At 48.6% G+C, this 13,501-nt stretch overlaps 1 protein-coding gene across 1 annotated transcript in view; it reads right to left on the bottom strand.

Annotated features, from left to right (window-relative positions):
* Positions 1–1,427: 1,427 nt before the first annotated feature.
* Positions 1,428–13,501, bottom strand: part of pcdh12 (protocadherin 12) — a 31,193-nt gene continuing 19,119 nt past the window's right edge. The window contains exons 4-6 of the mRNA XM_038796219.1: positions 11,673–11,839; positions 6,660–7,146; positions 1,428–2,089 (exon numbers count right to left, since the gene is read on the bottom strand). Coding sequence (XP_038652147.1) covers positions 6,662–7,146; positions 11,673–11,839 — 652 coding nt within the window. The 3' untranslated portion in view covers positions 1,428–2,089; positions 6,660–6,661. The remainder of the gene's footprint in view (positions 2,090–6,659; positions 7,147–11,672; positions 11,840–13,501) is intronic.

Genomic DNA, 13,501 nt, shown 5'->3' with positions numbered 1-13,501 from the left:
GCCTTGAGGCAGCAGTACTAACCACTCCGCCACCGTGCTGCCCTGGAGTTGTGGTCTTAAGTGGGTGCTCTTTCCAAGGGCCGGTGCAGACTCGATGGGCCAAATGGCCTCCTTCTGCACTGCAAATTTTATGATTAACACTCATTAGCCACTCCGAATCTAACCTGCCTGGGAGAAATCTCCTCCCATTCCTCCCTACCCCTCACACCCCCATTTCCTTGGCAACGTGACCAAAAGATCCACGGCCTATTCTCCCAAACGCCCCCACCAAGTTTCCCCCAAATTCACTGTTGGATTTCCTCGTGATAATATTATTGTTATGGCCCCTGGATTTGGATTTTCCACAGGAGTAAAACTTTACTCGTGTCTAAAATGATGGAAGTGTGTGATGGGGCAAAGAGCTCCATCAGGTCCCTCCTCCACAGCTTCCTCTGCACTGGAGACGCCAGGCCACACAGTCGGTTCAATGTTTGCCGATACTTATATCCTTCTGGTATCATCCTGGTGAATCAGTCATTTCTCCAGTGCCTTTATATCCTCCAGTCACTCTTTTATAATAGAGATCAGACTTGTGCATAGTATTCCAAATGTGGTCTAACCAAGGTTCTGTGTATCAACTTCAAATAACGTCGATACTTTTCAATGCCCTCCCATTGATTCACCTTTGGCCCTCTGAATCACGTTGCTACAGTTAATGATTTATGTACCTGTCGCTCTGGATCACTTTGTTCCTCTAACCCCACTTAGATTCTGATTTGCCAGCGAGTATTTGACCTTATTCTTCCCACCCATATTGAAATTAAATTTGCTAATTAAAGTCCTTCTACAAGTTTACCAACGTCTTGTATTTTGTCACAGTCCCCCTTTGTACTGATTTAATTTGGCATCATCTGCAGATGTATAATCTTTCTTTTAATTGACCTACGGCAGTGGTCCCAGCGTTGATCCCAGTGGGACACAACCTTTTTGCCAGCTTGTGTCACAACTCTTAATCCCTACTCGGTTTTAACTTTTGAAGCCACTTTGCTGTCCATCCAGGTGCCTGTCCTGACTCCACATGCCTGACCTCCGTCACAAATCTAGCCTTAGCTTCAAAGGCCAAAGTTCATGTCTGACCCCATCTACCCTTTTTGACATTACTTCAAAGAGCTCAATAAACTTGGTCCAGCAGCATCCCTTTTGAAATCAATGTCGACTATTATATTTCCCGTCTCCAGCTGGTTTTCGATTGGATGCCATTACCTTTCCTCCCGGTGACATTCAGCTAACTGGGCAGTATTTCCCTACACTTGTCCCATCTCCCTTGACTGAAGTAGTCTGCCAATACTGACAGGAAAAGATTGGTCACGTGGTCAAAGGTACTGGCTGGGGGGAAGCAAGTGGCAGCTGCAGTTTACATATCCCTCAAAAACCCACGTCACCGTTTAACTACTCCAAGTTTCCTCAAATTTTATTGTAAAAGGCAAAATATACATCAGGCAGTTTGAGTAATAAAAGGAAGATGACAGAAAATATACAAATATATAAATCCCGTGCACTGAGTCAGGAATATATCATTAAATAGAATAGAAAAATATAACAGATACAGGGCAAGATCAAACCATTCACTACAGAACTTCCTTCCAGTATGATATCTGTAAAAGATGGGGAAATATTTACAAAATAATCCTTTCAATGAACGCACATAAAAATATTGACCCCCCCCCCCCAGGGTCCAGTCCTGGGACGATGAGGCACACGGGGCAGGGCTTCTGCTGGAAGTCTTTGCTGTTGTGATCCATTGGTTCCAGGAGGACTGTAACACACACGCGCGCGCGCGCACACACACACACACACACACACACACACACACACACACAGTGCCCTCCATATGGTAGGAGGCCCCAGTGGTAAAATCAGTGAGTGTCAATCCAGGCCAGGAGGCACTTCAAGCAGCAAGGTCATGAACTCAAATGTCGAGACCCATTGGGTCTCTTCAACTTTGCATCCAACTTCCTTAAGAAACCAAGCAGGAATGGGCGTGACATTTGATAGACTACCAACCTCCTCCAGATTCACCCAACTCTTCACAATGGACAGCTGTAGAGGCCTACAAGAAAAAGTAAATGTGTCAATAATATGCAGACTGGAGAGGCCAGGTTAATGAACTCTTCACCACAGAATCTACAAATGCAATAATAAGGATGTACTTCGGATTTACAGCACAGACCCCCCCCAACTCACATCCGTGAACCTCCTCCCTCCACACTTTATATCATCCCCATCAACATATCCTTTTATTCTCCCTCGTGTAGTTGCCCAGCTTCCTCCTCAAAAGCGTGTGGGGTATTTCTATAACCCCTTTCATGACCTCAGGGTGTGCCAAAATAGTTTACAGCCAATCGCATGTTGTAACATTCAGCCAATAGGGACTCAGCAAGCTCCCACCAGCAGCAAGAGGGATAAACGTTTGTATTTATATAGCAGCTATTATGGGGACGTGGTGTTTAAAAGTGCTTTACAGCCAATGAGTATTTTAAAGTATTACTGCTGTAAAGTGAAAAACACAGCTGTCAATTTACACAGCGAGATCCCACAGGCAGCAACGTGATAACGACCAGTTCTTAAGATGTTGAGTAGCAGGTAACTAATTGACCAGGGAGAACTCCCCCGGCCTTCGAGAAAGATGCCACAGCCACCATTATATGTACCCAAGAGGGCGGACACAAGTGAACTTGGCTGAATAATGGCACTTCCAAAAGTACAGCACTCACACTGCACCGGGAATATCGACCCGGATCACAGGACTCCAGGCCTCTGGAGTGGGAGGTAAAATGCAAAGCAGAAGAGAGTTGACACAGTCTCTGGCCTTGTACCATGTTTGAAAATGTTTTCAACAGGCCAGAGGGTAAATCTGATCATTTTTTGTGGAAAAGAATCTCTTTGGAAAGTTCCAGGAGGCTGAACGTGTGTCACTCGAGTTTGTCCATGGGAATACCTCAGTCAAACACACATCCGTTCTGAGAACAGAGCTATAAAGCAGCCGCACCCTGAATGAGCCAGAGGAAACACCTGCCTTGGATGCCAATAACAAGCCATTCTGCACAAACAGACCGACTCAGCAAATCATTAAAAAGTCTATGGCACGGGGGAGGGGCAGAACTGGAGGGGCTCCCGTTTAAAACGGCCCAGAACAGATTCCGTTACCTGGGGATCCAGATAGCCAGAGACTGGACACAGATCCACAAGTGGAGGGAGTAAGAAAGGACCTACAAAGGTGGGGGCTCACTCCCACTCTCCCTGGCGGGGAGAGTGCAGACGATCAAGATGAACGTACTGCCACGGTTCCTCTTCCTGTTTAGATCCATAAGGGGCTGGTTTAGCACACTGGGCTAAATCGCTGGCTTTTAAAGCAGGCCAGCAGCACGGTTCAATTCCCGTACCAGCCTCCCCGAACAGGCGCCGGAATGTGGCGACTAGGGGCTTGTCACAGTAACTTCATTGAAGCCTACTCGTGACAATAAGCGATTTTCATTTCATATTGATCTTCATCCCCAAGGCGTTTTTCCAAAATAGAACATACGTTGCAGAAGCAGGCCATTCGGCCCATCGAGTCTGCACTGACCGGCTTAAGCCCTCACCTCCACCCTATCCCCCTAACCCAATAACCCCTCCTAACCGTTTTTGGACACTAAGGGCAATTTAGCATGCCCAATCCATCTAACCTGCACGTCTTTGGACTGTGGGAGGAAACCGGAGCACCCGGAAGAAACCCACACGGGGAGAACGTGCAGACTCCGCACAAACAGTGACCCAGCGGGGAATCAAACCTGGGCCCTTGGCACTGTGAAGCCACAGTGCTATCCAGTATGCTACCCTTAAATGTAAACAGTCTAATCATGGCGTTTGTTTGGGGGTCAAGTACCCGAAAATTCCCAAACCGACACTGCAAAAAAGGAAAATCAAAGTGGGCTTGGCTTTACCAAACCTGCAATAGTACCACTGGGCAGCAACGGCAGAAAGAACGAGGGGATGGGTACAAGAACCCGACACAGATTGGGTACAAATGGAGGAGGCATCCTGTAAAGGAACGACCCTCCGGGCCCTGGCTACAGCAGCATTCCCTCCTCAACAAGATACACAAGCCCAGTGGTAGCGGCCACGCTGAGAATATGGACCCAGTTGAGACAACACTTCGGGATAACTAAAATGGCCCCCATCTGCAGCAATCACAGATTCCTCCCCCCCCCCCCAGCCATGCTAGATACCACCTTCAAAAGATGGAGGCGGGACAGGAGCACACTGACACGTCGGGGACTTCTATGTAGGGCCCAGACTAGCGACACTGGACGAACTGACAAGGAAGTGGAAACTAGCAAAAGGACAGGAAATGAGACACCTCCAAATAAAACACTTCCTCCGCAAAGAGACAGTAGGGTACCCTGGGGCCCCAGAAAGCACATTACTAGAGGACCTGATAGGCACAAGCAGCAAGAAGGGAAAATATACGGACAGTTACTGGACAGAGCCCGAACACCACTGGACGAGGCCAGACAGAAATGGGAGGAGGAACTGGGGACAGAGGTAGGATGGGGATTCTGGAGCGAAGCACTGAGCAGGGTGAGCTCCACCTCCTCCTGCGCAAGGCTAAGCCTAATGCAGCTCAAAGTGGGGCACAGAGCGCACCTGACCAGAACCCAAATGAGCAGGTTCTTCCCGGAGGTGGGGGACGAATGTGAGAGGTGCCAGAGGGGCCCGGCCAACCACACCCACATGGTCTGGGTTTGCCCCAAGCTTGCTGGGTACTGGACAGCCTTCTTCGAGGCAATGTCTAAGGTTGTGGGAATGAGGGTGAAGCCATGTTTAAATTGAGGGGTGGTAGATATAGGACAGATGTCAGAGGCAGTTTCTTTACTCAGTGAGTAGTAGGGGTGTGGAACGCCCTGCCTGCAACAGTAGTAGACTCGACAACTTTAAGGGCATTTAAGTGGTCACTGGATAGACATATGGATGAAAATGGAATAGTGTAGGTCAGATAGGCTTCAGATGGTTTCACGGGTCGGCGCAACATCGAGGGCCGAAGGGCCCGTACTGCGCTGTAATGTTCTGTGCCCGATTGTGGCAATCTTCAGTGTATCGGAGCAGCCAGAGCTACACATGGGGAAGGGGGTCAACGCCCTCGCTTTCACTTCCCGAATCGCACGCCGGAGAATCCTGCTCGGCTGGCGATCGGCAGCACCGCCCACAGCTGCAGATTCGGAATTTCTCCACCTGGAGAAGATTAAGTTCACCATCCGAGGGTCAGAGGAAGGCTTCCTGGATACTTGGGGGCAGTTTGTTGGCCTGTTCCAAAACCTGTTCGAGGCCAGCAACGAGGAGTAAGTTGAGATTTAAAAAACCAAGATAGAGGAAGAACCAAAGGACTGTGCAACCTGGGGGGGGGGGGGGGGGGCGAGGGGGCCACAAAAGGAGGGAGGTAACACCCCCCCCCCCTCTCCCGGAGGATAAAAGCAAAACACAGCTGAAGTGGGGGGGGGGGGGGGGGGGGGGGGGGAGAGCGGGGGAAGGGAGGGGAGTGACTATAGACCGATCCAGGAGGCTGCAAAATGTACACAGGGTCAATTAAATGAAAGACAAAAACCTCTCTGTACAATAAAGTAAATTAACGCGGGTGAGAAAAATGTGATGTATATACACAATTGTTTATAAATATGAAAAATGCCAATAAAAATATATTTTTTAAAGTCTATGGCAAAGAGCAGAGGATGCGGAGAGGCAGTGGGTCCAATTCGATAGCTCCAGTGGAGCCTTGGTCTGTACTGTACCCATGTTTCAAAGGGTTATTTGCTATCAATTGTACTTCAAGGGGGAACTCAATTACACATTGTAATGGGACAGATCAACTGCCTTTTCCCCCCTATCAGTGGGTAAGAGATTTTGGAACACAGTCCAAAGTCCCCAAAATTTTGCATTGTCCGTTTGCTGCGACAACGGATGAACAGACATCGCGCGGCAATCTCCAGGCAGGAATGTTCCCTTCCAGTCGGGGAACACTTCAGTCGTCAAGGGCATTCAGCCTCTGATCTCCGGGTAAGCGTTCTCCAAGGCGGCCTTCAGGACGCGCAACAACGCAGAATCGCCGAGCAGAAACTTATAGCCAAGTTCCGCACACATGAGTGCGGCCTCACCCGGGACCTGGGATTCATGTTGCAGTACATTCACCCCCCACCATCTGGCCTGGGCTTGTGAAATCCTACCAACTGTCCTGGCTTGAGACAATTCACACCTCTTTAACCTGGGGTTACACCCATCTCTGGATCTGTAAATACTTAATTACCTGCAAATGCTCGCATTCTAAGCATTGTCTGGCATCTTTGACTTTGTCTATATATATGCTTCTGGAACCTACCTCTTCATTCACCCGAGGAAGGAGTAGTGCTCCGAAAGCTAGTGATTTGGAACAAACTTGTTGGACTTTAACCTGACAATGCAAGACTTCTTACTGAGCCGTGCCAGTGACACCCATATCTCAAGAATTGCTTTTTAATTTTAAAATACAGATAAGCAAATAATCAAGTGCATAATTAACCCCGGGGGGGGGGGGGGGGGGGGGGGGGGCTGCATTGCCAGCGATTTTGGATACTGAAAGTGCGCATTGGTGTTAACAATCATTCACTCACCATTAGACCAGTTGATGGAAGTCCAGCTCCGTCTCCTCTCTCTGCTCTGCGGTTTCCTGCACCACAGGGAGATGTCTGGCTCCATTGCTGGGACCACTGCACCCAGGAAATCTGCCCCCACCAGACGCACCACCCACATCTTCCTCACCGTCGCTGGAGATGCTCCTCCGTCCCGAGAGTTTGAAGAGCAGCTCAGGGCTCGCCTCTGCGTAGGCGTCAGCTTTCTGTGACAGCAGGAGCTGGAAAAGGGCGCTCATCTCCGTCAGGAGAGACCCTTTGACAGCCGGCTCCTCCGTCCTCTGATAAAACTCCAGCGAATCTTTGCCAAAGGTCGAGAACGTATTCTTCTCGCCGTCACAGACGGGTGGAGAATTCTCGGTCACCTCGGGCTTGAAGACGTTCTCCTGGTAATCAGACTGCAATGGCGATGGCAACATCCAACAGAGCTCCTCCAGGCTCAGCTCCTCGCCCGTGCTGGCCCTCAGTCCTATCATTGAAACACAGCAACATAAAACAAAAAAGAGTGAGGAAAAATACTGTTCCAACTGCATGATGTATGTCGGAATATATTCTACTCATCGAGGTGAAAGGGGTGGAAAATGGAATGTTGCACATGGGTCAACTAACTCGAGGGTCATTTACAGCACATGGTTAGATACTCCCTCTACACTGTCCCCATCAAACACTCCCAGGACAGGTACAGCACGGGGTTAGATACAGAGTAAAGCTCCCTCTACACTGTCCCCATCAAACACTCCCAGGACAGGTACAGCACGGGGGTTAGATATAGAGTAAAGCTCCTTCTACACTGTCCCCATCAAACACTCTCAGGACAGGTACAGCACGGGGTTAGATACAGAGTAAAGCTCCCTCTACACTGTCCCCATCAAACTTTCCCAGGACAGGTACAGCACGGGGTTAGATACAGAGTAAAGCTCCCTCTACACTGTCCCCATCAAACACTCCCAGGACAGGCGCAGCACGGGGTTAGATACTGAGCAAAGCTCCCTCCACATTGTCCCCATCAAACACTCCCAGGACAGGTACAGCACAGGGTTAGATACAGAGTAAAGCTCTCTACAGAGTCTAAAACCAACGTCCCTCAGAGAATCGACTGCTACTACATGACTAATATTTTCCCCCATTTTCGACATGATCCATCCAGTTTCCCATTTGAGTGATATTGATCATTTCCTGGCAGTCAGTGACGATTGTTTACAATGAGCTTGGGACTCTGGTTGTGAATCATCAATCTGGAGGTCCTGAGTTCAGATCCAACCTGGAGATGTAGAACATAGAACAGTACAGCACAGAACAGGCCCTTCAGCCCTCAATGTTGTGCCGAGCCATGATCACTCTACTCAAACCCACGTATCCACCCTATACCCGTAACCCAACAACCCCCCCCCTTAACCTTACTTTTATTAGGACACTACGGGCAATTTAGCATGGCCAATCCACCTAACCCGCACATCTTTGGACTGTGGGAGGAAACCGGAGCACCCGGAGAAAACCCACGCACACAGGGGGAGGACGTGCAGACTCCACACAGACAGTGACCCAGCCGGGAATCGAACCTGGGACCCTGGAGCTGTGAAGCATTTATGCTAACCACCATGCTACCCTGCTACCTCCGAATGTGTGCAACTAAATTCAATGATACTGCCGGGGCTAAATTTATGAATACAGATTTTCTGCTTCCATTGTTCTTTCATGGGTTTGGGTGTCGGTGGCAAGGTCAGCATTTGTTATCCATCCTAACTGTCCTTGAACTGGGAGACTGGTTCTGTCATTTCAGAGCGGCAGCTAAGAGTCAGCCACATTACTGTGGGTCTGGAGTCACATGTAGGCCAGGCGGTAAGATTCCATTCCCTAAAGTGCATTTGCGATCCAGATTAGTCTTTATGATTAATCGACAATAGAAAAAGGTCACTCATTATAGAGACCTGACCTTTTTAAATCAATTAATAAAAATCAGGAATTTAATGTCAGGTACCGTGGCGGGATTTGAACCATGTCTCTGGAGTCTTAGCCTGGATTACTAGTCCAGTGACATTACCACTACACCACAGTCTCCCCTGCACAGACTCAGCTGGTCTTCTCTTAACTATAGAAGATGAAGGGGTGATCTCATGGGGATGTTAAAGCTGATGAAAGGAGTGAATCAGCTACATAGTGAGGAACTATCTTCGCTTGTGGGGGGGGGGGGGGGGGGGGAAGTGACTTGAATAAGGGGGATCAAACCTTAAAATTAAAGCCAGACCGTTCAGCGGTGGTGCCAGGTATCACTCCCCTCACAAGGTAGTGGGAATCTGGAAACCCTCCTCCAAAAAAAAACATTCAGTCCGAGGAATAACAGAAAATTTCAATACCGAGTTTGATAGATTTTTGTCGGACAAGGATATTCGGACAAGGGTACTAAAGATTACAGAACCAAGGTGGGTAGATGGACTCAGTACACAGATCAGTCAGGATCCAACTGAATGGTGGAACTGTATCAAGGAACTGCATAGCCTCATCAGTTCTCAAGAAAGTTGTCAAGTGCCATTAAAGTGCCGTAAAAACTCAACCGACTCCCAATTGTTTTGAGGACAATTCGACATCAACCAGCACCAGACAACGGGATTCCAAGGACATGGAGGCTGACTGGTCCCTCATCCATCTCTGGACACCATTCAAGTTTCATGGCAGCTTGATACATGACACGTTTGTTGCGAGACCTATTTGTGATAACCAGTGAGCTCCTTGGGTGGCATGTATATACCTTGGAGGCTCTTCCTAAACTAGCTAATCCAAACGTGCACTAAAATAAGGAAAATACAGCGGATGATGGAATCTGAAACCAGAACAGAGAACGCTGGAAAAAAAACTCAGCAGGTCTGGCAGCATCTGCAAGGAGAGGAAGAGCGTTAACATTTCGAGTCCTTTTGGCTCTTCATCAGAACTATAGGGAGAGAGAATGTGCAGATGCAAGAGATTGCAACAAAAAGTAGCAACTTTAAGAACAAAAGACAGATGGCCTGGGCAACGGAGGTTGCATTGAGGCAAGACATGTAGGGGATATTTAAAATCCAAATGTACCATTTGCATCACAGCTCGCCAGTCATTCATTCGAGGCAGCCCCAGACCTGCACGGTGAACAGGAACAAGAGGAGACTCTTGAGCACCTCGAGCCTGTTCCATCGTTGCTCAGTGAAATCATTGCTGACCTGTGACCTAACACCACATACCCACCTTTGCCCCATATCCCTCAATATCTAAATGTTAAGAGGAATTTAAATTAACAATTGACCACCTTTGTCAGCAGAGTTCCAAAATGCTACTGACCTTTTCTGTGCTTCCCAATTTCGCCCCCAAAATGTCTGGCTCTAATTTTTAAGCCTTTTGTCGCCAAGTCCTAGATTTCCCAACCATTGCATGAGAAAATCAAATAATAAAAACAAGAAATGTTGAAGATATTTCCCTCAAGTCCAAACAAAGTTGTAAAATCGATCAAATTCCAACAGCACACTCAAGTCAGGGGCAAGTTAGGGGCAGCACGGTAGCCTTGTGGATAGCACAATTGCTTCACAGCTCCAGGGTCCCAGGTTCGATTCCGGCTTGGGTCACTGTCTGTGTGGAGTCTGCACGTCCTCCCAGTGTGTGCGTGGGTTTCCTCCGGGTGCTCCGGTTTCCTCCCACAGTCCAAAGATGTGCAGGTTAGGTGGATTGGCCACGCTAAATTGCCCTTAAGTGTCCAAAATTACCCTTCGTGTTGGGTGGGGTTACTGGGTTATGGGGATAAGGTGGAGGTGTTGACCTTGGGTAGGGTGCTCTTTCCAAGAGCCGGTGCAGACTCGATGGGCCGAATGGTCTCCTTCTGCACTGTAAATTCCATGTAAAAAAAAAGTCATCCCAATGCACTGTTTACAATGTGATGGATCAAGAATAATGAGCAATATAAACAATCCTGAAAATTGTTCGCTCTCTTCGAATACAAAATAAAAATCTCAACCAATCTAAACCTCAACAATAAAAACAATAGAATGAAACAGAAAAATAACAACACAAACACCGCCAAACATGTTTAATGGATCACCGAGGATAATCTGACTGTATTCAAAGAATATGTTTGCTGTCGTGCACATGAGGTTAGGGTTTCAACATCTTCCTCGTTCAGTGATACTACAAACTGACCAATCCCACAGCCAAGTTTGTGCTTACCCACTAGGCGAAGGAGCCCCATAACAGCTTGTACCAGAGGACTGTTGTTGTGCCAGTTTGTGCCAAATCAAATATCCCCAACTTATCATCTACATCCCAGGCCATTACTCATGACAGAAGGGGAGAGGGTGAGACACACACATACACAGGGGGAAGCTGGTATGTGTGCACACACACACACAAAACGGGGAAGAGGATGAGAGACAGAGACACACACGGGGGGGTGGGGAAGAGGGTGAAACACACACACACAAATACAGAGGGGGAGACTTACAGACACAAAGAGCTAGAGGACGGGGAGAGTGTGAGACACACACAAAGAGAGAGAGAGAGAGAGAGAGAGAGTCCACAAATCACACAAAGAGAGACCGTATTTATACCCCTGCACAGCACAGAGGACAGAAAGGGAGTGCGCACCAGGACAGGAGAGAGAGCCGGAGCAGATAGGGAGAGTGCGCACCAGGACAGGAGACAGAGCCGGGGCAGATAGGGAGAGCAAGCACCAGGACAGGAGACAGAGCCGGGGCAGATAGGGAGAGCAAGCACCAGGACAGGACACAGAGCCGGGGCAGATAGGGAGAGCAAGCACCAGGACAGGACACAGAGCCGGGGCAGATAGGGAGAGCAAGCACCAGGACAGGACACAGAGCCGGGGCAGATAGGGAGAGCGAGCACCAGGACAGGAGACAGAGCCGGAGCAGATAGGGAGAGTGCGCACCAGGACAGGAGGGGGGGCCGGGGCAGATAGGGAGAGCGAGCACCAGGACAGGAGACAGAGCCGGGGCAGGCTATCACAAAGACTCCTCTCACCTGTTGGTGCTGTCCAGCTGCCCCTGAACAGCAGGTCACTCAGCCCCTCCTCGAGCAGGTGGTCAATGGGAGAGTTTGTGCCAGTGTCGGAATCGCTGTCACCCTCCTCACTCTCTCCCTGCCCACTGTCCTTCAGGCTCGTCCTGTCAGCCTCTTGCATTGCAGCTCTGTGACAACAGGGCAAAAATAAACAACCACCCTTCCATTTGATGGAAAGAAAAGCTAAATACATGGATCACAAGAATGGGGGGGAAAGAGGAGAGAGAGAGAGCGAGAGAGCAGTGTATAAAAGACAAAAAAGACAACATGGGCAGAATTAATTATTACATTGTACATATTAAACTAATGAGAAACTGTTCCCTGTGGTTAGAGGACACAGTTTGAAGATAACTTGCAGAAGCAGTGTGGTGAATAGTGAGGATTAAGACCTGAGATTACAGGATGATAGGGGCACGCTGGTTAAAGGGGCAGAACAATGGCAAATAGAATTTAACCCTTAAAAGTGTGAGGTGATGTATTTTGGAAGGACTAACAAGGCAAGGGAATATGCAATGAATGGACGGACCCAAGGAAGTGCAGAGGATCAAAGGGACCTTGGTGTGCAGGTTCACAGATCTCTGAAGACAGTAGGACAAGCAGATAAGGTGGTTAAGAATCATGGGATTCTTGTCTTTATTAACTGAGGCATTCACACAAGAACAGGGAGGTTATATTGGAGCTGTATAAAATACTGGTTAAGCCTCAGCTGGGGAACAGTGTACAGTTTGGGTCACCACACTATCGGAAGGAAGTGATGTTTGCGGAGGGGAGACGGGGGGAACAATCCTCTGCTCCGTTCCTGTATCCATGGAAAGCAGCTATCTGGGGAGGATGGGAAAGTGAGGTGACCAAGAATTCTGCAGAGTACCTCCGCAGCAGGTACAAGAGGGAACTCTCCCTGTCTGAGCCCGACGTGGGCGCTACCGATACCCCAGAAATATCCCCCAAAGCTTATTTTAAAGTTTAAGAACATTAAACCCGAGCAGCATGGCATTACTTAAGAAAGAAAAGCTTGCATTCCTATAACGTCTGTCACATCACCACCTGGAGGTTCCCCTCCAAGCCAATCACCATCCTGACTTGGAAATATCTCATCACTCCTTCACTCCTTCGCTGGGTCAAAATCTTGGAACTCCCTCCCTGACAGCACTGTGGATGTACCTACGTCACATGGACCGCAGCGGCTTAAGAAGGCACCACCTTCTCTTTTTTTTAAAAATTTTTTTAAATAAATTTAGATTACCCAATTATTTTTTCCAATTAAGGGGCAATTTAGCGTGGCCAATCCACCTACTCTGCACATTTTTGGGTTGTGGGGGCGAAACCCACGCAGACACAGGGAGAATGTGCAAACTCCACACGGACAGTGACCCAGAGCCGGGATCGAACCTGGGACCTCAGCGCCGTGAGGCGGTTGTGCTAACCACTAGGCCACCGTGCTGCCCTGGCACCACCTTCTCAAGGGGCAATTAGAGATGGGCAATAAATGCTTAGCCAGTGACAACATCCCACAAATTCATTTTTTAAAAATAAATTTCAGGACAGCTCAAGTGCTTCACAGTCAATGACGTACTTTTTGGAGGGTCGTCACGGTTGTATTGTGGGGAATCATAGTAGCGAATTTGTATGCAACAAGATTCCAGACACCAACATGATAATGGCAGGATTTGTTTTGGCAAGGTAGATTGAGGGATAGTTATCAGGCCGGGTAACTGGGCAGTACATTCCCCTAATCGTATTCAAAGTAGGGGCTTTGGGATAAGACCCATCCAAGGGAGCAAACAGGGCCT

The sequence above is a fragment of the Scyliorhinus canicula genome, chromosome 4, assembly GCF_902713615.1.
Source record: "Scyliorhinus canicula chromosome 4, sScyCan1.1, whole genome shotgun sequence".
In the NCBI taxonomy this organism is placed as follows: Eukaryota; Metazoa; Chordata; class Chondrichthyes; order Carcharhiniformes; family Scyliorhinidae; genus Scyliorhinus; species Scyliorhinus canicula.
This window is presented reverse-complemented; position numbering and strand designations above follow the sequence as displayed.